The sequence below is a fragment of the Ranitomeya imitator genome, chromosome 6, assembly GCF_032444005.1.
Source record: "Ranitomeya imitator isolate aRanImi1 chromosome 6, aRanImi1.pri, whole genome shotgun sequence".
Lineage (NCBI taxonomy): Eukaryota > Metazoa > Chordata > Amphibia > Anura > Dendrobatidae > Ranitomeya > Ranitomeya imitator.
Genome location: NC_091287.1, coordinates 315,069,781 through 315,090,719, shown reverse-complemented (window position 1 = coordinate 315,090,719; position 20,939 = coordinate 315,069,781). Strand labels below are relative to the sequence as shown.

The 20,939-nt window shown below is 43.3% G+C and overlaps 1 protein-coding gene and 1 long non-coding RNA gene across 3 annotated transcripts in view; one reads left to right on the top strand and one right to left on the bottom strand.

Moving 5' to 3' along the window:
* The window catches only part of WRNIP1 (WRN helicase interacting protein 1), a 181,825-nt gene that overhangs the window by 3,355 nt on the left and 157,531 nt on the right, over window positions 1–20,939 (bottom strand). The window contains exons 5-7 of one of the 2 annotated variants that reach the window (XM_069730762.1): window positions 16,757–16,912; window positions 16,343–16,422; window positions 15,549–15,623 (exon numbers count right to left, since the gene is read on the bottom strand). In XM_069730762.1, coding sequence (XP_069586863.1) covers window positions 15,549–15,623; window positions 16,343–16,422; window positions 16,757–16,912 — 311 coding nt within the window. Of the gene's footprint in view, window positions 1–15,548; window positions 15,624–16,342; window positions 16,423–16,756; window positions 16,913–20,939 lie in introns of those variants that run through there. The other variant, XM_069730761.1, reaches the window with a different exon arrangement.
* The window catches only part of LOC138642547 (uncharacterized), a 135,730-nt gene that overhangs the window by 15,089 nt on the left and 99,702 nt on the right, over window positions 1–20,939 (top strand). The window lies entirely within an intron of this gene.

The following is a 20,939-nucleotide window of genomic DNA, read 5'->3' as shown; positions in this document are numbered from 1 at the left end:
GTGTAGTTCCTGGTACTTGTATTAACCCCTTAGTGATCAGGCCAACATTTTTTAAATCTGAATATTGACAATTTATGTGGTAATAACTCAAGAACTCCAACAAATCCCAGTGATTTTGAGACTGTTTTTTCGTGGCACATTATCATTTATGATAATGGTAAATTTAGGTTGATATGTTTTGTGTTTATTTATAAAAAAGTATCAGCAATTTGTCAAAAATGTAAAAAAATATATGCAATTTTCAAACTTTGAATGATTATCCCTTTAACCCAGATAGTCATACCAATTTACAAAATTTATTTTTTGAAGGACCTATTCAGGTTTGAAGTGACTTTGGGGGTCCTATATTTTATAAAACCTCCAAAAGTGATACCATTTTAAAAACAGCACCCCTCTCCCCCCCCCCAAATTTCAATTATCTCAACATATTGAAAACTGCTGTCACGCAGCTTATTTATCCTTCAGGTGATTTTCAGGAATTAATGCAAAGTGGAATGACAGGAATGAAGAAGTGTATTTCTACCACCTAAATGCTGATAACCGAACAGGCCGCTATAGCTGGCAGACTTTAAGGCCGCTATCTGGCAGTGAATTGTCATCACAAACATCGGGACCACACAATCATGATCTCAGGGTGCCGATGGGGATGAATAGAAGGCCGTCACACTCTGCTAACCATTTATATGATGTCATGATTATTCACAGCAGCATCAAAGGGGTTAAACAGATATTTAGGGTATGTGCACAAGTTGCGGATTTTGCTGCAGATTTTTCCGCACAGAATCTGCTACTCTTGGCAGAAAACGCAGGCCAGAATGGTAGCGGATTTAATGCAGAATTGATGCAGATTTCTTGTACAACCCCTGGCAAAAATTATGGAATCACCGGCTTTGGAGGATGTTAGTTTAGTTGTTTAATTTTGTAGAAAAAAAGCAGATCACAGACATGGCACAAAACTACAATCATTTCAAATGGCAACTTTCTGGCTTTAAGAAACACTAAAAGAAATCAAGAACAAAAATGTGGTAGGTAGTAATAGTTACTTTTTTAACCAAGCATAAGGGAAAAATTATGGAATCACTCAATTCTGAGGAAAAAATTATGGAATCATGAAAAGCAAACACAAAAAAACACTCTAAAACATCACTAGTATTTTGTTGCACCACCTCTGGCATTTATAACAGCTTGCAGTCTCTGAGGCATGGACTTAATGAGTGTGAAACAGTACTTTTCATCAATCTGGCTCCAACGTTCTCTGATTGCTGTTGCCAGATCAGGTTTGCAGGTTGGAGCCTTGTCATGGACCATTTTCTTCAACTTCCACCAAAGATTTTCAATTGGATTGAGATCCGGACTATTTGCAGGCCATTACATTGACCTTATGTGTCTTTTTTCAAGGAATGTTTTCACAGTTTTTGCTCTATGGCAGGATATTTTATCATCTTGAAAAATTATTTAATCATCACTAAACATCCTTTCAATTGATGGGATAAGAAAAGTGTCCAAAATATCAACATAACCTTGTGCATTTATTGAAGATGTAATAACAGCCATCTCCCCAGTGCCTTTACCTGACATGCAGCCCCATATAATCAATGACTGTGGAAATTTGCATGTTCTCTTCAGGCAGTCATCTTTATAAATCTCATTGGAACAGCACCAAACAAAAGTTCCAGCATCATCACCTTGCCCAATGCAGATTCGTGATTCATCACTGAATATGACTTTCATCCAGTCATCCACAGTCCACGATTGCTTTTCCTTAGCCCATTGTAACCTTGTTTGTTTCAGTTTAGGTGTTAATGATAGCTTTCGTTTAGCTTTTCTGTATGTAAATCCCATTTCCATTAGGCGGTTTCTTACAGTTCGGTCACAGACGTTGACTCCAGTTTCCACCCATTTGTTTTGTTGTGCATTTCCTGTTTTGGAGACATATTGCTTTAACCCCTTAACGACCGCCGATACGCCTTTTAACGGCTGCCGCTAAGGGTACTTAAACCACAGCGCCGTTAATTAAAAAAAAGTAAAAGTAAATAGCGACTCCCAGAGTCGGATATTCTCCGGGGTCTCGGCTGCCGGGGGTAGCCGAGACCCCAGAGAACAAGATTCGGGGTTTTTTTTTTTTTACCAACCCCGCATTTGCGATCGCCGGTAATTAACCGTTTACCGGCGATCGCAAAAAAAACAAAAAAAAAACGCGATTTATATTTAATTTCTGTCCTCCGATGTGATCACACATCAGAGGACAGAGAAATGGGGTACCAGGTAGCCCCCCAATACTTACCTGTCTCCCCCGGTGCTGCTTGTGGCTCCCGATGGGCGCCGCCATCTTCAAAATGGCGGGCGCATGCGCAGTGCGCCCGCCGGCCGGTACAGTCTTTGGGGTCTCGGCTGCCGGGGGTAGCCGAGACCCCAATGAACATGATCGGAGTCGGTTTTACCGACCCCTGTTTTGCGATCGCCGGTAATTAACCGTTTACCGGCGACCGCAAAAAAAAAAAAAAAGCAAAGTGTAATTCTCTGTCCTCTGATGTGATCGCACATCAGAAGACAGAGAAATAGGGGGATTCGGGGACCCTATTATACTTACCGGTGTCCCTGGGTCCTCCTGCTGCTCCTCCTGGCCGCCGGCGTCTTCTTGGCAAAAGAAAATGGCGGGCGCATGCGCAGTGCGCCCGCCATCTGTCGCCATCTGCCGGCCGGCAGGAGAAGTGCAGTTGGGGCTAAAATTAGGGTTAGGGCTAGGGTTAAGGCTAGGGTTGGGGCTAGGGTTAGAGTTAGGGCTCGGGCTAAATTTAGGGTTAGGGTTGGGGCTAAATTCAGGGTTAGGGTTGGGGCTAAATTTAGGGTTAGGCTTCTTTCACACTTACGTCGGTACGGGACCGTCGCAATGCGTCGGCCCGACATACCGACGCACGTTGTGAAAATTGTGCACAACGTGGGCAGCGGATGTAGTTTCTCAACGCATCCGCTGCCCAATCTATGTCCTGGGGAGGAGGGGGTGGAGTTACGGCCACGCATGCGCGGTCAGAAATGGCGGACGCGACGTACAAAAAAACGTTACATTGAACGTTTTTTGTGCCGATGGTCCGCCAAAACACAACTGATCCAGTGCACGACGGACGCGACGTGTGGCCATCCGTCACGATCCGTCGGCAATACAAGTCTATGGGCAAAAAACGCATCCTGCGGGCACATTTGCAGGATCCGTTTTTTGTCCAAAACGACGGATTGCGACGGATGCCAAATGACGCAAGTGTGAAAGTAGCCTTAGGGTTAAGGTTGGGGCTAAAGTTAGGGCTAGGGTTGGGGCTAAAGTTAGGGTTAGAGTTGGGATTAGGGTTAGGGTTGGCATTAGGGTTACGCTTGGGATTAGGGTTAGGTTTGGGATTAGGGTTGTGATTAGGGGTGTATTGGGATTAGGGTTAGGTTTGAGGTTAGGGTTGAGATTAGGATTAGGGGTGTGTTGGATTTAGGGTTTTGATTAGGGTTATGGTTAGGGTTGACATTAGGGTTGTTTTGGGGTAAGGGTTGTGATTATCGTTAGGGTTAGTGATTAGGATTATGGATCGGGTTGGGATTAGGGTTAGGGGTGTGTTGGGGTTAGGGTTGGAGCTAGAATTGGGGGGTTTCCACTGTTTAGGTACATCAGGGGGTCTCCAAACACGACAGCCAATTTTGTGCTCAAAAAGTCAAATGGTGCTCCCTCCCTTCTGAGCTCTGCTGTGCGCCCAAACAGTGGGTTACCCCCACATACGGGGCATCAGCGTACTCGGGATAAATTGGACAACAACTTTTGGGGTCCAATTTCTCCTGTTACCCTTGTGAAAATAAAAACTTGGGGGCTACAAAATCTTTTTTGTGGAAAAAAAAATATTTTTTATTTTCACGACTCTGCATTCTAAACTTCTGTGAAGCACTTGGGCTTTCAAAGTTCTCACCACACATCTAGATAAGTTCCTTGGGGGGTCTAGTTTCCAAAATGGGGTCACTTGTGGAGGGTTTCTACTGTTTAGGTACATCAGGGGCTCTCCAAACGCGACATGGCGTCCGAGCTCAATTCCAGACAATTCTACATTGAAAAAGTAAAACGGCACTCCTTCTCTTCCAAGCTCTGCGGTGCGCCCAAACAGTGGTTTACCCCTACATATTGGGTATCAACGTACTCAGGAGAAATTGCACTACAACTTTTGTGGTCTAATTTCTCCTGTTACCCTTGTGAAAATAAAAATTTGGGGGCAAAAAGATCATTTTTGTAGAAAAAATGCGATTTTTTATTTTCACGGCTCAACGTTATAAACTTCTGTGAAGCACATGGGGGTTCAAAGTGCTCACCACACATCTAGATAAGTTCCTTAAGGGGTCTAGTTTCCAAAATGGTGTCACTTATGGGGGGTTTCCACTGTTTAGGCACATCAGGGGCTCTCCAAACGCGACATGGCGTCCAATCTCAATTCCAGACAATTCTACATTGAAAAAGTAAAACGGCGCTCCTTCACTTCCAAGCTCTGCGGTGCGCCCAAACAGTGGTTTACCCTCACATATAGGGTATCGACGTATTCAGGAGAAATCGCACAAAGTTCTCACCACACATCTAGATAAGTTCCTTGGGGGGTCTAGTTTCCAAAATGGGGTCACTTGTGGAGGGTTTCTACTGTTTAGGTACATCAGGGGCTCTCCCAATGCGACATGGTGTCCGAGCTCAATTCCAGACAATTCTACGTTGAAAAAGTAAAACGGCACTCCTTCTCTTCCAAGCTCTGCGGTGCGCCCAAACAGTGGTTTACCCCTACATATTGGGTATCAACGTACTCAGGAGAAATTGCACAACAACATTTGTGGTCTAATTTCTCCTGTTACATTTGTGAAAATAAGAATTTGTGGGCGAAAAGATCATTTTTGTGTAAACAAATGCGATTTTTTATTTTCACGGCTCTACGTTATAAACTTCTGTGAAGCTCTTGGGGGTTCAAAGTGCTCACCACACATCTAGATAAGTTCCTTAAGGGGTCTAGTTTACAAAATGGTGTCACTTGTGGGGGGTTTCCACTGTTTAGGCACATCAGGGGCTCTCTAAACGTGACATGGCGTCCGGTCTCAATTCCAGCCAATTCTGCATTGAAAAAGTCAAACGGCGCTCCTTCACTTCCAAGTTCGTTATTTTCTATCATATAGACCCCTCAAAATGACTTCAAATGTGATGTGGTCCCTAAAAAAAAAGTGTTGTAAAAATGAGAAATTGCTGGTCAACTTTTAACCCTTATAACTGCCTAACAAAAAAAATTTTGGTTCCAAAATTGTGCTATTGTAAAGTAGACATGTGGGAAATGTTATTTATTAACTATTTTTCGTGACATATCTCTCTGATTTAAGGGCATAAAAATACAAAGTTTTAAAATTGCAAAATTTTAAAAATTTTCGCCATATTTCCGTTTTTTCATAAATAATCGCAAGTAATATCGAAGAAATGTTACCACTAACATGAAGTACAATATGTCACGAAAAAACAATCTCAGAATCAGCGGGATCCGTTGAAGCGTTCCAGAGTTATAACCTCATAAAGGGACAGTGGTCAGAATTGCAAAAATTGGCTCGGTCATTAAGTACCAAATTGGCTCTGTCACTAAGGGGTTAAGTTTCCGGTCTTGACGCTTTGATGTCTTCCTTAGTCTACCAGTATGTTTGCCTTTAACAACCTTCCCATGTTGCTTGTATTTGGTCCACGGTTTAGACCCAGCTGACTGTGAAAACCAACATCTTTTGCAACATTGCGTGATGATTTACCCTCGTTTAAGAGTTTGATAAACCTCCCCTTTGCTTCAATTGACATCTCTCGTGTTGGAGAAACGATTCATGTCAGTCCACTTGGTGCAATAGCTCTCCAAGGTGTGATCACTCTTCTTTTTAGATGCAGACTAACGAGCAGATCTAATTTGATGCATGTGTTAGTTTTGGTTATGAAAATTTACATGGTGATTCCATAATTTTTTCCTCAGAATTGAGTGATTCCATAATTTTTGGAAAACTGCTGCGGATACGCAGGGCCAAATCCACTGCGGGTCAGCAGCCAAATCCGTAACGTGTGCACATACCCTTAGGATGCCAACACTGATCGTAGCTGATACAGCAAATTGTCAGCAGAACTGTACAGCCGACAGCTGCTGGACTGTCACCTGTACATATACTCATATCTCAGGTCAGTAAAAAGACGTATTGGAGGTTATTAAGGGGGTAAAATAGTAGATAAAAAAAAAATGAAGTGGGGTCCCCCCTATTTTTGATAACCAAGAAAGGTAAAGCAGACAGCTGCATGCTGATATTATTAGGCTGATAAGGTCATGGATATTGGGCCCTTCTCAGCCTAAAAACACCAGCTCTCAGAAGTGGCACATGGCTTTAGACGTGCCAATTCTGGCAATTTGCCTCGCTCTTCTCAACTGCCCTAGGTGTGTTGGCAATTGGGGTATTGGTAGTTGGGATTGATGTCAGCTGTGGTTTGTCAGAAATTAAGGCTGGCATCAAGCCCTGGGGTTAGTAATGGAGAGGTGTCTATCGTACACTCCCATTACTAACCCAGTAATCAAAAATAAAAGCACACACACACACACACACACACACACAAATATAGTTTATTTAAAAAAAAACACTCCCCAACACTTTCCCTAGTTCACCTATTTATTAAAAAAAAAAAGCCATGCAGTCTGACGTAATCCTGGGAATCCAACATAGTCCAGAAATGGATACCTGAAAAACACAAAATGAGAGAAATAAAAACAATGCACTGTCCCTTGTTCACCAATTTGCAAAAAAAATGTTCCTATGCTGCTCCGACGTAGTCAGCGTCGGACTGGAGCACCTTGGGCCCGCCAGAGAAAATCATTCTTGGGGCCCACTATGTAGCTAATATCAGGGTATAATATAAGGTAGTAAACGTCTTAATTATGTAGCAAGGGTTGGGTAGCCCCCTCGCAGAATATAATTTAGCCCCCTCACAGAATATAACGCAGTCCCCTCTAATAGAATATAATGCAGCACCCCACAAAATATAATGCAACCCCCTCAGGTATAACGCAGTCCCCACCATAGAATATAATGTAGCACCCTCATAGGGTATAATGCAGCCCCCTCATATAGTATAATGCAGCCACCACAGAATATAATGTAGTCAACTGAGAGAATGCAGCCCCACCACAGAATATAATGTAGCCCCCCCATAGAGTATACTGTAGCCCCCTCACATAGTATGTTGTAGCCCCCCATAATATAATGTAGTCCCCTGAGAATAATGCAGTCCCCCCACAGAATATAATGTAGCCCCCTCATAAAGTATAATGCAGCCCCTCTCCAACCCCATCATTGTCCTCATCACCACCTCCATCATTGCCTTCTCCCCCACCACCCCTATCATTCTCCCCCACCACCTCCATCACTGCCCATTCCACCACCTGCATCAATGCCTCCTCCCCCACCTTCATTGTCCATTTCATCACCTGCATCATTGCCTCCCCCACCACCATCCTTGCCCATCACCTCCATCATTGCCTCCCCACACCCTCATTGACCATCACCTCCATCATTCCCTCCCTCGCCATGATTGCCCATCACCTCCATCATTGTCTCCCCCACCATCACTGCCCATCACTTCCATCATTGTATTCCCCCCATCATTGCCCATCACCTCCATCATTGTCTCCCCCAACCACCATCATTGCCCATCACCTCCATCATTGTCTCCCCCACCAATATCATTGTCCTTCACCACACACACACAGCTCACCGCAGCTCATCACACACACACACACACATTTTATTCAATAAAACAAAACATATATAATATATATATATATATATATTTTAGATAAACACAATATAAAACTGTGTAAACCCTGCTAAACACCTTTGCCAACTTTATCTGCAGAAGCCACCTGTGACTTTGTGCGGCCATGGTACGTTGTGCCCGGTTACAACCCCAGCTCTGCTACCTCTAGGACTTGCGGACTATAGTAGTAGTCCGTGACTGGAGTAGTGAAGTATGGCAGAGTGCACACACTGATGGCAAATGCCTTTTTAGCAGAGTGAACACATGTACGGAGAATTACTAACCTTATTACAGAGGTAATATGAACAGAGAACACTGCTGAGAGACACACAGGCAATTAGGTGAGATTCATCGTGATTCGTGCGGCATTAAAAGGGATATGCATATTTTATGGCGTATACAAGGTGGCATGATTTCCAACAAGGCAGAGACTAAGTCACCACTGCACTGTTAACAGCAGTACATAAATTCAGCCCTATAATACCCAGGAAAGGAACTTCTAACAACCTTTTCTACAATGGACACACACGAGTTTGTGCAGTCCAGGGACGTCTGTGATAACAACGCGTACCCCAGTAACCAGATGTTCTATTCTGGAGGACACAGATTTCATTTGATCCTTTAGCTATTCTATAGGGGACCTGTAGGAGCCGCAGGCGTAGGAAGAGGTTAATGGGAAGAAGTCTGTGGCTGCACATACATGAGTGAGACACAGCTCCTCAGCTAAGGGGACAATGCCAGATGGAAGATAAGAGCGTGCCAGTGACAGCCATGCCAATCGCCTACACTCTTACAGGCTGAGATGTAATCGTGCGCAGCACCAGTATCCGGCCACCATCCAGAGGTCAGCACTGAATAGAGCTGTATCTCCAGCAATGCCAATCACCTGAGGGCATCCTGTTACGTGTCACACCTTTATCTCTGGAGGGATTAGGAATGCAAGCTATTGTTCTCTGTGAGCAGCCAATCTACGGTCTTATTGGAGTGATCTTCAATGAATAGTCCAGAAACAATAGCTGCTCCCCCACCTCACTAGTTTACCTCCAGGTGTGGTCTCTGGTGCATACACAGTAGCGCCTGATGGCAGCTGGAGGGCACACAGCTAGCACAGGCAGTGTGAGCAGCCCGCAGGACAGGTGCCCACACCGGGCGCCCACTGCTGCCAGAACTGAGCCCCACACGTGCCTCGTCCCTCATACTCACCTGTCCCACTGCACGGCCGTGCCGACATCCCTCGCGCTCTGTCCCGACTCCAGGCGGAGGCGCCGGCGCAGCACCTTCTTCTTGCTTGAGCGGTCATGTGACACCGTTCATTAAGATCATGAATATGCGCATATTCATGATCTTAATGAGCGGTGTCACGTGACCGCTCGTTCAGGACGAGCTGCAGTGCAGACGCCGAGACCATCGCTGGAGCAGGGTGAGTATTCAAGGCGGGCGGCGGGGGGGCCCTGGAGGCTGAAGCAGTGGGGGCCCTGGAGGCTGGAGCAGTGGGGGCCCTGCCAGCAGGTGTCAGTGCCAGGGCCCACCGGAGGATCCTCCGGTTCTCCGGTGGGCCAGTTCGAGCCTGGACGTAGTCCAGAGTGTCCTCAATACAGCCACTGTGAATATCTGTAAAATTACGGCTATTCACAGTCGCTGGGTACTGACGACAATTTTCGTCAGCGTCACTGGATAACCCTGCACTCAGCAACAACCGGTGACGCTGATGAGCGTTGTCGTCAGTACCCAGTAACTTTACTGATATTCATAGTCGGTGGGGCCAGATTGGGGGAACATTTTTTCAAATTGGTGAACAAGAGACCATCTACTGTTTTTATCTCTCTCTTTTTATGTTTTTCATTGTTGTCCATTTGTGGACTACGATTCGCAGGATTACGTCGGACCTGCATAGCTTTTTATTTTTAAATAACTTGGTGAACCAAGAAAAGAGTGTGTGTGTTTTTATTTTTGATTACTGGTATTGTAGTGAAGGTGTCTGATAGACACCTCTCCATTACTAACCCCAGGACTTGATGCCAGCTGTGATTCTTGACAACTCACAGCTGACATCAACCTCAACTACCATTACCCAGATTTCCACCACATCAGGGCAATCGTGAAGAGCGAAGCAAAGCACCAGAATTGGCACATTTAATATGATGAATCACTTCTTGGGCGGTTGAGAGCTGGTATTTTTAGGTTGGGAAAGGTCCAATATTTATGAATCTTCCCAGCCTGATCATATCAGCCCGCAGCTTTACCTTTGCTGGTTATCAAAAACTGGAGGGAGCCAAAACATTTTTTTTTATTTATTAGCATAATACATGTACGCTAAACTACTCATGCAAAGCAGTACTTATATATCTCATGGATATCTATCTACTCCACATCTATTTAATTATCTACCAACTATTTAGCCCATATCTATAATTTATCAGTTTATCCATCTCTATATATTTGCACATCTTTAACACCTATACATCTGTCATTTATTTTCTGCATTCTATTCCAGTATGTGTCACACTGAGGTGAACATTGACGACGTACGGATGACACACGAATGACAAACACGGACAACTCTAGTACTGGAAAAAACAGTGTGAGATAGTATATTTTTTTTAAATAAACTTTTTTTTTGTGTCGTGTGTTTTCATTTTTGATAACCGGGTTAGTAATTATGGTGTAAAAAGAGAAAAATACCAGCGCACTACCAAATATTATATGGGGTAGAAGGGGTGCAGAAGAGTGGTATAATATAACAACAAAGGGAAAGAAAGAGAACCACTCTACAACACTGCACACCACAATATGTAATCAAAAATATCAAAAGGCAAACTTTATTGATGCATAGATAAAAACATTTAAAACCAATGAAAAAAACACCAAAAATCCCCACAATGATCCATCAAGATATTAGTAGCCAGGCAGGGGCATGTATCCTGCAAATAATGCATATAATGGTAAGACAATATAATAACCATACATTGAATACAGCGCATAAAGGTAGCCCTGTATGGCAGTGCCTCCTACATATACACAGACTGCCGCAAGATGACAATATATAACTAATATATGTAAAAATAAGGGCAAGAAAATAGACCTTGTACCAAGATGTAGAAAAAGGTGACCAACACTAATAAGTACCCGTATGTCAGCAAGCAATATAGCCACCTATATGGGACAGCGCCAGGTAAGGGTCAAAACACAAAAGCGGATGCGCCCAGCGCTCTACACATGGAGCTGCAATGCTCGTATACCCAAGATATGTATGCAGGTTCCAGGTCCAGCCATATGGAGCAATAAGAGCAGAGCCGTAAGGAAGGCAGAAAGTGGGGAGGCAAGGATCAGAGTGGGGACAGACCCCACGCGTATCGCCGTTACAAGGACGGCTTTGTCAGGGGAAGGGTGCTGTGCAAGCCATCAAAGTCAGTTTAAATACCTTCTAATTAGGTCAGGACATGAGCGCAAAACGCCGAGGGCCGGAACCGGACGTGACGCTTGTGACGGCGAAAAGGTATGTACGGCAGACGTCTCTGCCAGAACTGCACAATGTGCATGCGCCCGAATGTTTCAGCGCAGCGCATTGTGTATAGTGTACAACGAATCTGCAGGAGGGGGGCGGTAACCTTATAGCAACAGAATGAAAAAGGAAAGACCCCCGCTAATGAGATGATGCCGAAAAATGGATATACCAAACATAGAGGCTGCAGCCACAGACACATATGAATAAAAAATGAACACAGAAGGGATGTGACATACATGTGAAAAATAAAGAAGGTAAAACAACACACTAACAATAAGTGCCACAGATGAAAAAACGCTGTTGGGACAGAATAACAGACTGCACAGATAAAATAATGTATTCATGGACAGACAAAGAATAGGGATATAACCTACACATGGACAATAGAGAAGGTGAGTCAACACACAACCAGTGGAGCCTGCAAATGAAAAAGAGCTGTTAAACAAAAAAACTGAAAAAACCACCATGCCAACTGCAAAATATGGAAATTTATTGAAGACAAGGACCAAAATAACTAAGGGACAAGAACAGAATATACACAAATAAACGTATGGTAAAAAGAAAAATACAGATAAGTCTGTCCCAAGTAAGGTACATGAAGATGGTCTTGCAATCACCCTGATTATTTATGTCGGATAATTTTGGCCAAGAAAAACATATATGGCCCAGAAAGAATTCCGACTGAGTATGCATGGTTGTAATATGGAATGTATAGCACAAGGGAGCAGAAGTAAGGGGAATGTAAGTCCCAACAATGGTATCAACCCACCCTGAGAAGAGGGCCAATAATATAAGACCAAGACATACAGGCACCACAGTAAAACGAAAAGAAAATAAACCATTCATGGAACCAATGATTATGAGCCGTAAATAAAGCAAGGCTAAGATATACATGTTCCATACCTAATATTGGAGGAAACAGTGCAAGGGAAATGGACAATAAGCGGAACCAAATGTTCTGGACCGTGGAAAAAAGAGATCAGTAAGGCACTGTTTGAGAAAAAACCTCTAGAAAGATGAAACAGGTATTATTGGAACATGATAATAATGGAACCTCAGCCATATAGAAAGAAAATGGGAGCAGGGCTAGATAGGCTTGATGTATATGGAAGACGATGGTTATAGAATCCTTATGGCAACATAAGTCCATAATACCCCAAATAGGGCAACAATATCTCCCATTGCTGATAGGACTCTATGAGAGATAAGTGAGCAAAATCCGGCTGGAATCCCATCCACGATATACACAGGTACGTATTCAATGCAACTTCTTCAACATTCTTCTTCTCATCTAGCCCTCTCACTGAGCTAGCAGAAGATTAATTCTAAAAAGAGTAGGCACACAAAGTCCGACTGAAGTCCCAACCATAATGTGCACCAGTGAATGTAAAGTACAAAGTACAGACCTTCAAACTTTATTTATTTGGTCCATCTTCCAAACTGATAGAACTTGATGTTGAATCCCATGAGGAGAAAAGAAGAAGACAGAAGACAAACCAGATAATGCCTGAGTCCTTATCTCAAATATGCTGCATATTGTCCGGACACAAATGGAGATGAAAAGTGGCCACGCAATGCTGAACCAACCTACTTGGAAAAATACAAAACATATAATGAAAAGGTAGTTCAGCCTAAAAAACCTGTAAAAAGAAGGTCCTCATTGATACCTAAAGGCACAGTAGAGTGTAACAAAAAAATCCAACGGGCTTCAACATGTAAAAGCTTGCGAGTAAGAGACTCCCCTCTGCCTGAACTTCTGACATGCTCCAGACCCACAATCTTAGTGCCTGTATGCCTGCCCGCATGATGTGATAAAAAATGAGATGCCACTGTGGTGAGAAGCTTCTCCCTACGAGCATCAGCCGACGCAGTATTGATGGTAGAGAGATGTTTCTGGATGCGTCGGCGCAGCTCTTGGGACGTTTGCCCCACATATACAAGTGGGCACGGGCAGATGATAGCGTAGACAACATTAGTAGTCTTACAATTAATGTAAGATTTTAGCCCATGTTTAGTGCAGTCAGTCGGGTTGCAGAAACCATCCCTAACGGGATGCATGTACTGGCAGATGTTGCAATCTAAGCATGGAAATGAGCCCTTCAATGTAATACCACGATTCAATCTTATAGTGGGCCTGGTATAATGACTTCTTGTAAGGATATCCCTTAGGTTAGGCGCCCTCCTAGCAGTGATCAACGGCCGTTCACTGACAACTTGCGATGTTGCTAAGTCCGTAGTGAGAATGCCCCAGTGTTCCTGCAAGATGTCTCTTACCTTGGACCAATGGGTTGACAAATTTATCTGGCGGTTTCTTCTTTGGTTCCAACAAGGAAATCTGCGACTGGCAATTGGCTCTCTGGTATGCTTGAGAGATACATCTGTTAGGGTAGGTCCTTCTTTTGAATCTTCTGGTCAGGTCCTGTGCTTCCTTTTGAAAGTCATCATCAAGCGTGCAATTCCTCCTAGATCTGAGGAACTGTCCAATAGGGACCCCCTTTTTCGTATGAAACGGATGGAAACTGCAGAGTAATTATGGTGTGTGATAGAAACATCTCCATTACTAACACCAGGGCATGATGCCAGGAGAGATTTTTAACAAATCACAGATGACTTCAACCCCAACTACCATTACACCAATTGCCAATATTAGGACGTGTGAAGAAGGCCTGATGCAGGAGATTTACAGTGAATTATGACATGTTTATGCTGCTGAAGCTCATTACGTTAAAGTTTATAGTAAACTAGATGGTGGCCCGATTCTAACGCATCGGGTATACTAGAATATGCATGTCCACGTAGTATATTGTCCAGCCACGTAGTATATTGCCCAGTCATGAAGTATATTGCCCAGCCACGTAGTATATTGCCCAGCCACGTAGTATATTGCCCAGCCACATAGTATATTGCCCAGTCACGTAGTATATTGCACAGCGACGGAGTATACAGCACAGAGCCATGTAGTATACAGACTTAAAATAAAAAATAAACATATACTCACCCTCCGTTGAAGTCTTGGCCCTGTGTGCAGTGCACGCGGGAGGTTCCGGTCCCAGGGTTGGTATGGGCGCAGGACCTGTGATGACGTCACGGTCACATGACCGTGATGTCATGGCAGGTCTTTCTCGCAGGACCTGTGATGACGTCGCGGTCACATGACCGTGACGTCATAGCAGGTCCTTGTCGCATACCATCCTTGCCACCGGAACCTGTCGCTTGCATGGAGCGGTTACCGGAGCGTCGCGAGGAGCGGGAAAGGTGCCGGAATGTGAGTATATGATGATTTTTTATTTTTAACATTAGATCTTTTTACTATTGAAGCTGCATAGGTAGCATCAACAGTAAAAAAGTTGGTCACACATGGTTAATAGCAGCGTTAATGGAGTGCGCTACACTGCGGCATAATGCGGTCCATTAGCGCTGCCATTTACCCTGTGTGAGCGCTGACTGGATGGGAGTACGGAGCGGGCACTGACTGCGGGGAGGAAGGAGCGGTCATGTTGCCGCCGGACTGCGCCCGTCGCTGACTGGTCGTGGCAATGGACGTGGGCGTTTTGCCACGACCAATCAGCGACTTGGATTCCATGACAGACAGAGGCCGCGACCAATGAATATCCGGGACAGACACACAGAAAGACGGAAGGACAGACGGAAGTGACCCTTAGACAATTATATAGTAGACTAGATTGTGGCCCGATTCTAATGCATCGGGTATTCTAGAATATGCATGTCCCCGTAGTATATGGACAATGATGATTCCAGAATTCGCGGCACACTGTGCCCGTCGCTGATTGGTCGAGGCAACCTTTATGACATCATCGTCGCCATGACAACCATTATGACATCTACGTCGATACTGTGCCCGTCGCTGAATCAGAAACGTGAGATGTCTACGTCCTTTATGACATCATCGTCGCTGTGCCCGTTGCTGATTGGTCGAGGCCTGGCTGCCTCGACCAATCAGACGCGGGATTTCTACGTCCTTTATGACATCATCGTCGCTGTGCCCGTTGCTGATTGGTCGAGGCCTGGCGGCCTCGACCAATCAGAGACGCGGGATTTCTACGTCGATGCTGTGCCGGTCTCTGAGTGGTCGAGGCCTGGCGGCCTCGACCAATCAGAGAGCCGGGATTTCCAGGACAGACAGACAGACTGAAAAACCCTTAGACAATTATATATATAGATTATTGCAGCATATGATTTTTTTGTTTTATTTCTAACTTACCATCAAGGCAATATTATGAAGGATGAACTGTGAAAACAGAGCTCAACATACATAGATATGGCTCTTAGGACCAGGTTCTGAAAATATATTTAGAAACTTTTTAGCCTTCTTCTCCGACAGGTAGCTAATGGCACGTAATACTTGGTCAAACAGGATAACTCGAAGAGAGGAATCTACTTTTTAGTTACAGTATGACTCCATGTGCCCTAAATCTTGTAGATAGGGGTGCTCAAAGAAATCTTTAATACAATTATGATAGTTACAGGTATTATTATCTGTTAAAGGGAAGACCAGCATGCAACATACATGAATGTAAGTGTGCAGACAGGTATTAAATAATCCACAGTTGTACAATAACATATTCATATATACTACGTACTGGACAATGGACTGCAGACGCCATGAAATGCACCTTTACTGCTGTGGTATTATTTAATCCGTATTATGTCAATGTTAGATTGCAAACACGTGTGGAAAATATTTGAATTTATGCCAGAGAACACTGTCTACAGCTCCCAGAAGAGCCATGGGCATTAATAAGCTATCAAAATGCGGATAACTACAAACCACACAATTATGTTCTAATTATACTTTAGATATTTGCACTTTTGGAGAAGAATGTTAAATTATCATGTCGTATGTAGAACATCACATTTTTTTTCATCTAAGTTCTTAAAACTAAGTGGCTGGCCTTTCGCAGAAATTAAAAGCACATTCTGTCACTTGACATTACTCTAACACTTGTAGTCACAGATAATAGAGAAAGCTCTTGATAAGCAAAGAGAAAGTGCCTTACATCACATTCCGGCATTCCAATAAAATGGCAGGCCTGGTAAGCCGATACTGCCTGGGGTAGAGCCAGAGGATCCGCTAGCCCTGGGCAAAAACATATAGACCACATATAAAATCTTAACATAAAAAAACAAACACAAGAAATCTGTGTTTTATACAATACACATTAAAAAGGGCTTTTTATCAAATTTTTACTTAGTGAAAAGTTTTATAACTTTTCAAATACAATTTTGTGTTTTATTACTTTCAATTTTAATGTTCAGTGTTTTCACTGTCATTGAATAAGAACTTTCTTGTTTGTTTATGTACAGAGGCAGACATCAGCCTAGTATTGTTGAAATTAAAAAATATCAATTCTATTATCCCAAATAACTAATAGTTTGCTTTCATTGTCACACAGATGACATATAAAACATACCTATATCTTCACTTGCAAATCTAACAAGACGCCTGGCCACATAAAGTGGGTCCTCTCCACCTTCAAGCATTCGCCCAAGCCAATATAGTGAAGCATTCTGATCTGATCCACGCATAGACTTGTGTAGAGCAGAAATGCAGTTATAATGTTCTTCTCCTACAATGAGAAAAGAGAGGACGTTACTCGTAAATAGAAGTCACAGACTCAAGCAAAAGGTACAAATGATCCACACACTTCATCCTAGAGAGTAGCTTAATGTAAACATGGAGGCTATGGAAACTCAAGTGGGCACTCTGCATTTACTATTAATATGATTACCAGTGGCACAAAATGTGCAGTTCTGCACCAGAGAAATGTCCGCAGTTTAAATGCACAAAATGTAAAGTATCACATGTGAACTGTGGTATCCCAATGGCAAAAGTTATTTATCAGAGCAGATGAAAATATTAAACATTATCTAACTATCGTAATCTAAACCTGTTTTATTGCATGCCAGAATTGTAGAGCATTTTAAAAGGTCAGTGGGCAGCACATTTATACATGGAAGTAGTGGTATGGTTGAATAGGTGCTTGTGCTCCAATAAAAATGGCACTAGAGTTCTAGGCCTCTTCCTCTCTGAAGTGGCTATTTGCACCTTCTTTGTAGAGATCGGATGTGCCAGTCATAAGTAATATAGCAAAGAAACTACCAGTATGTGCAAATAAGGCTAGGTGGGCACTTGGGGTGTGTCATTAAACTTGAACTGCTTCTTTCAAATGCACATCAATCCTGATTTGCATATAGCTTCGATTCTAGATTTCACATGATTGCCACTTGGATTTCTATGAAGAAAGTATCTGATAGTCTCCCTTTAAAGTGCCTGTACAGGATCATGATATGATTCGATACAAAGTCATTTGCTATTCTAGATCTATCTATCTATCTATCTATATATATAGACATATATACATACATACACACACATATATACAGTTAGGTCCATATATATTTGGACAGACAACATTTTTCTAATTTAGGTTATAGACATTACCACAATGAATTTTAAACAAAACAATTCAGATGCAGCTGATGTTCAGACTTTCAGCTTTCATTTAAGGGTATCCACATTAAAATCGGATGAAGGGTTTAGGAGTTTCAGCTCCTTAACATGTGCCACCCTGTTTTTAAAGGGACCAAAAGTAATTGGACAGATTCAATAATTTTAAATAAAATGTTCATTTTTAGTACTTGGTTGAAAACCGTTTGTTGGCAATGACTGCCTGAAGTCTTGAACTCATGGACATCACCAGACACCGTGCTTCCTCCTTCTTGATGCTCTGCCAGGCCTTCACTGTGGTGGTTTTCAGTTGCTGTTTGTTTGTGGGCCTTTCTGTCTGAAGTGTAGTCTTTAACAAGTTAAATGCATGCTCAATTGGGTTGAGATCAGGTGACTTACTTGGCCATTCAAGAATATTCCACTTCTTTGCTTTAATAAACTCCTGGGTTGCTTTGGCTTTATGTTTTGGGTCATTGTCCATCTGTAGTATGAAACGACGACCAATCCATTTGGCTGCATTTGGCTGAATCTGAGCACACAGTATGGCTCTGAATACCTCAGAATTCATTCGGTTGCTTCTGTCCCGTGTCACATCATCAATAAACACCAGTGACCCAGTGCCACTGGCAGCCATGCATGCCCAAGCCATCACACTGCCTCCGCCGTGTTTTACAGATGATGTGGTATGCTTTGGATCATGAGCTGTACCTCGCCTTCGCCATACTTTTCTCTTTCCATCATTCTGGTAGAGGTTGATCTTGGTTTCATCTGTCCAAAGAAAGTTCTTCCGGAACTTTGCTGGCTTTTTTAGATGTTTTTTTAGCAAAGTCTAGTCTAGCCTTTTTATTCTTGAATCTTGTGAGTTGCTTGCACCGTGCAGTGAACCCTCTGTATTTACTTTCATGCAGTCTTCTCTTTATGGTAGATTAGAATATTGATACGCCGACCTCCTGGAGAGTGTTGGTCACTTGGTTGGCTCTTGTGAAGGGGTTTCTCTTCACCATGGAGATTATTCTGTGATCATCTACCACTGTTGTCTTCCGTGGGCGCCCAGGACTTTTTGCATTGATGAGTTCACCAGTGCTTTCTTTCTTTCTCAGGATGTACCAAATTGTAGATTTTGCCACTCCTAATATTGTAGCAATTTCTCGGGATGTTTTTTTTTGTTTTCACAGCTTAAGGATGGCTTGTTTCACCTGCATGGAGAGCTCTTTTGACCGCATGTTTACTTCACAGCAAAATCTTCCAAATGCAAGCACCACACCTCAAATCAACTCCAGGCCTTTTATCTGTTTAATCGAGAATTACATAACGAAGGGATTGCCCACACCTTTCCATGAAACAGCTTTGGATTCAATTGTCCAATTAATTTTGGTCCCTTTAAAAACAGGGTGGCACATGTTAAGGAGCTGAAACTCCTAAGCCCTTCATCCAATTTTAATGTGTATACCCTTGAATGAAAGCTGAAAGTCTGAACTTCAACTGCATCAGAATTGTTTTGTTTAAAATTCATTGTGGTAATGTCTATAACCAAAATTAGAAAAATGTTGTCTCTGTCCAAATATATATGGACCTAACTGTATATACACACTCACAGTGGCATGTAAACATTTGTTCACCCCTGGTCCAAATTACTGTTATTATGAACAGTTATGCATGTTGAAGATGAAATGATCTCTAAAAGGGCTAAAGTTAAAGATGGCACATTTCCTTTGCATTTTAGGAAAAAGTAATATATATTTTAGAATCTTTTACATTTTAAAAATTCGTAAAAGGAAAATGGGCCAATGCAAAAGTTTGGGCACCCTTGGAGATTTGTGTGCTCACATAACTTTGACCAAGGTTTCAGACCTTAATTAGCAGGTTAGGCTGTGTGTCCACGTTGTGTTTTTGCCGCAGCAGAAACGCTTAAACGCATTCTCATGCAATCCTATGGGATTCCGCAGTTGCTGTGCCCATGCTGCGGAATTTCCCACTGCGGAATCGCATAGCGGTAAAATCCGCAGCATGTTCATTATTTCTGCAGAATCGCGGCAATTCCGCCTCCATAGGATTGCATTGTAACGCTCACTTTACGCATGTGGCTATGCCCACCATGTGTAAAGTGAGCGATTCATGTGCGGATGGTACCCAGGGTCTGGAGGAGAGGAGACTCTCCTCCAGGCCCTGGGTACCATATTCCTATAAAAAAAAAAAAATTAAAATAAAAAAAATAGGGATATACTTACCTTATGATGGCCCCCGGAGTCCTCACGGCTCTCAGCGGTGCACGTGGCGGCTTCCGTTCCCAGGGATGCATTGCGTGAATCACCTGAGATGACATCGCGGTCACGCGACCGTGACATCACAAAGGTCCTTTGCGCAAAGCATCCCGCTGAGGAAATCGGGGGATGCCGAAAGGTGAGAATAACCTTTTTTTTTTAATTATTATTTTTAACATTCTATCTTTTACTATTGATGCTGCGGATCCTGTTATTTACCTTGCGGCGATGGAGCGTTGCCGCAAGGTAAACAGACATGCTGTGTTCTAAACAGACGAGCTGCATGTCCGGAAACGCAGGGCTGCCGGATGCGTGTTCGCACGCATAATGGAGACGGGATTTTATAAAATCCCCTCCACTATGCAGTAATATCTGGACACTGCGGAATGAACGCTGCGGCTGTATGCAACGTTGAATCCGCAGCTAATCCGGTTGTAATCTGGCACGTGGAAACATACCCTAACAATGGAGATATTTTTTAGCCATTTTTAAAAAAATTAGGCCAGGTTCACACTGCGTTTTAGCGGTCCGTTAGACGGACTACGTTACACCGCGGCATAACGCGGTGTAACGCAGTCCGTTAACGCAGCAATTAAGACCTATGGCGGACGCATTACTAGCGCACGCCCACAATGGGCGTGCGCTAGTGATGTGCCGTCATTGAGTGACGGACCCTGGGATGCGGGCTGCAGTTTCCGGGTCCGTCACTGCTAGTGCAGATAGAGCATCTGCCAGCTCTATCTGCGCTAGTGGTATGACAAGTCTGCACTTGCGTTAACAGCAGCCCGTTAACGCATGTGTTGAACGGGCTGCTGTTAACGCAATGTGAACCCAGCCTATATACTGTTCTAAGTCCATTTACAGAATACAAGAAACATATTTTGT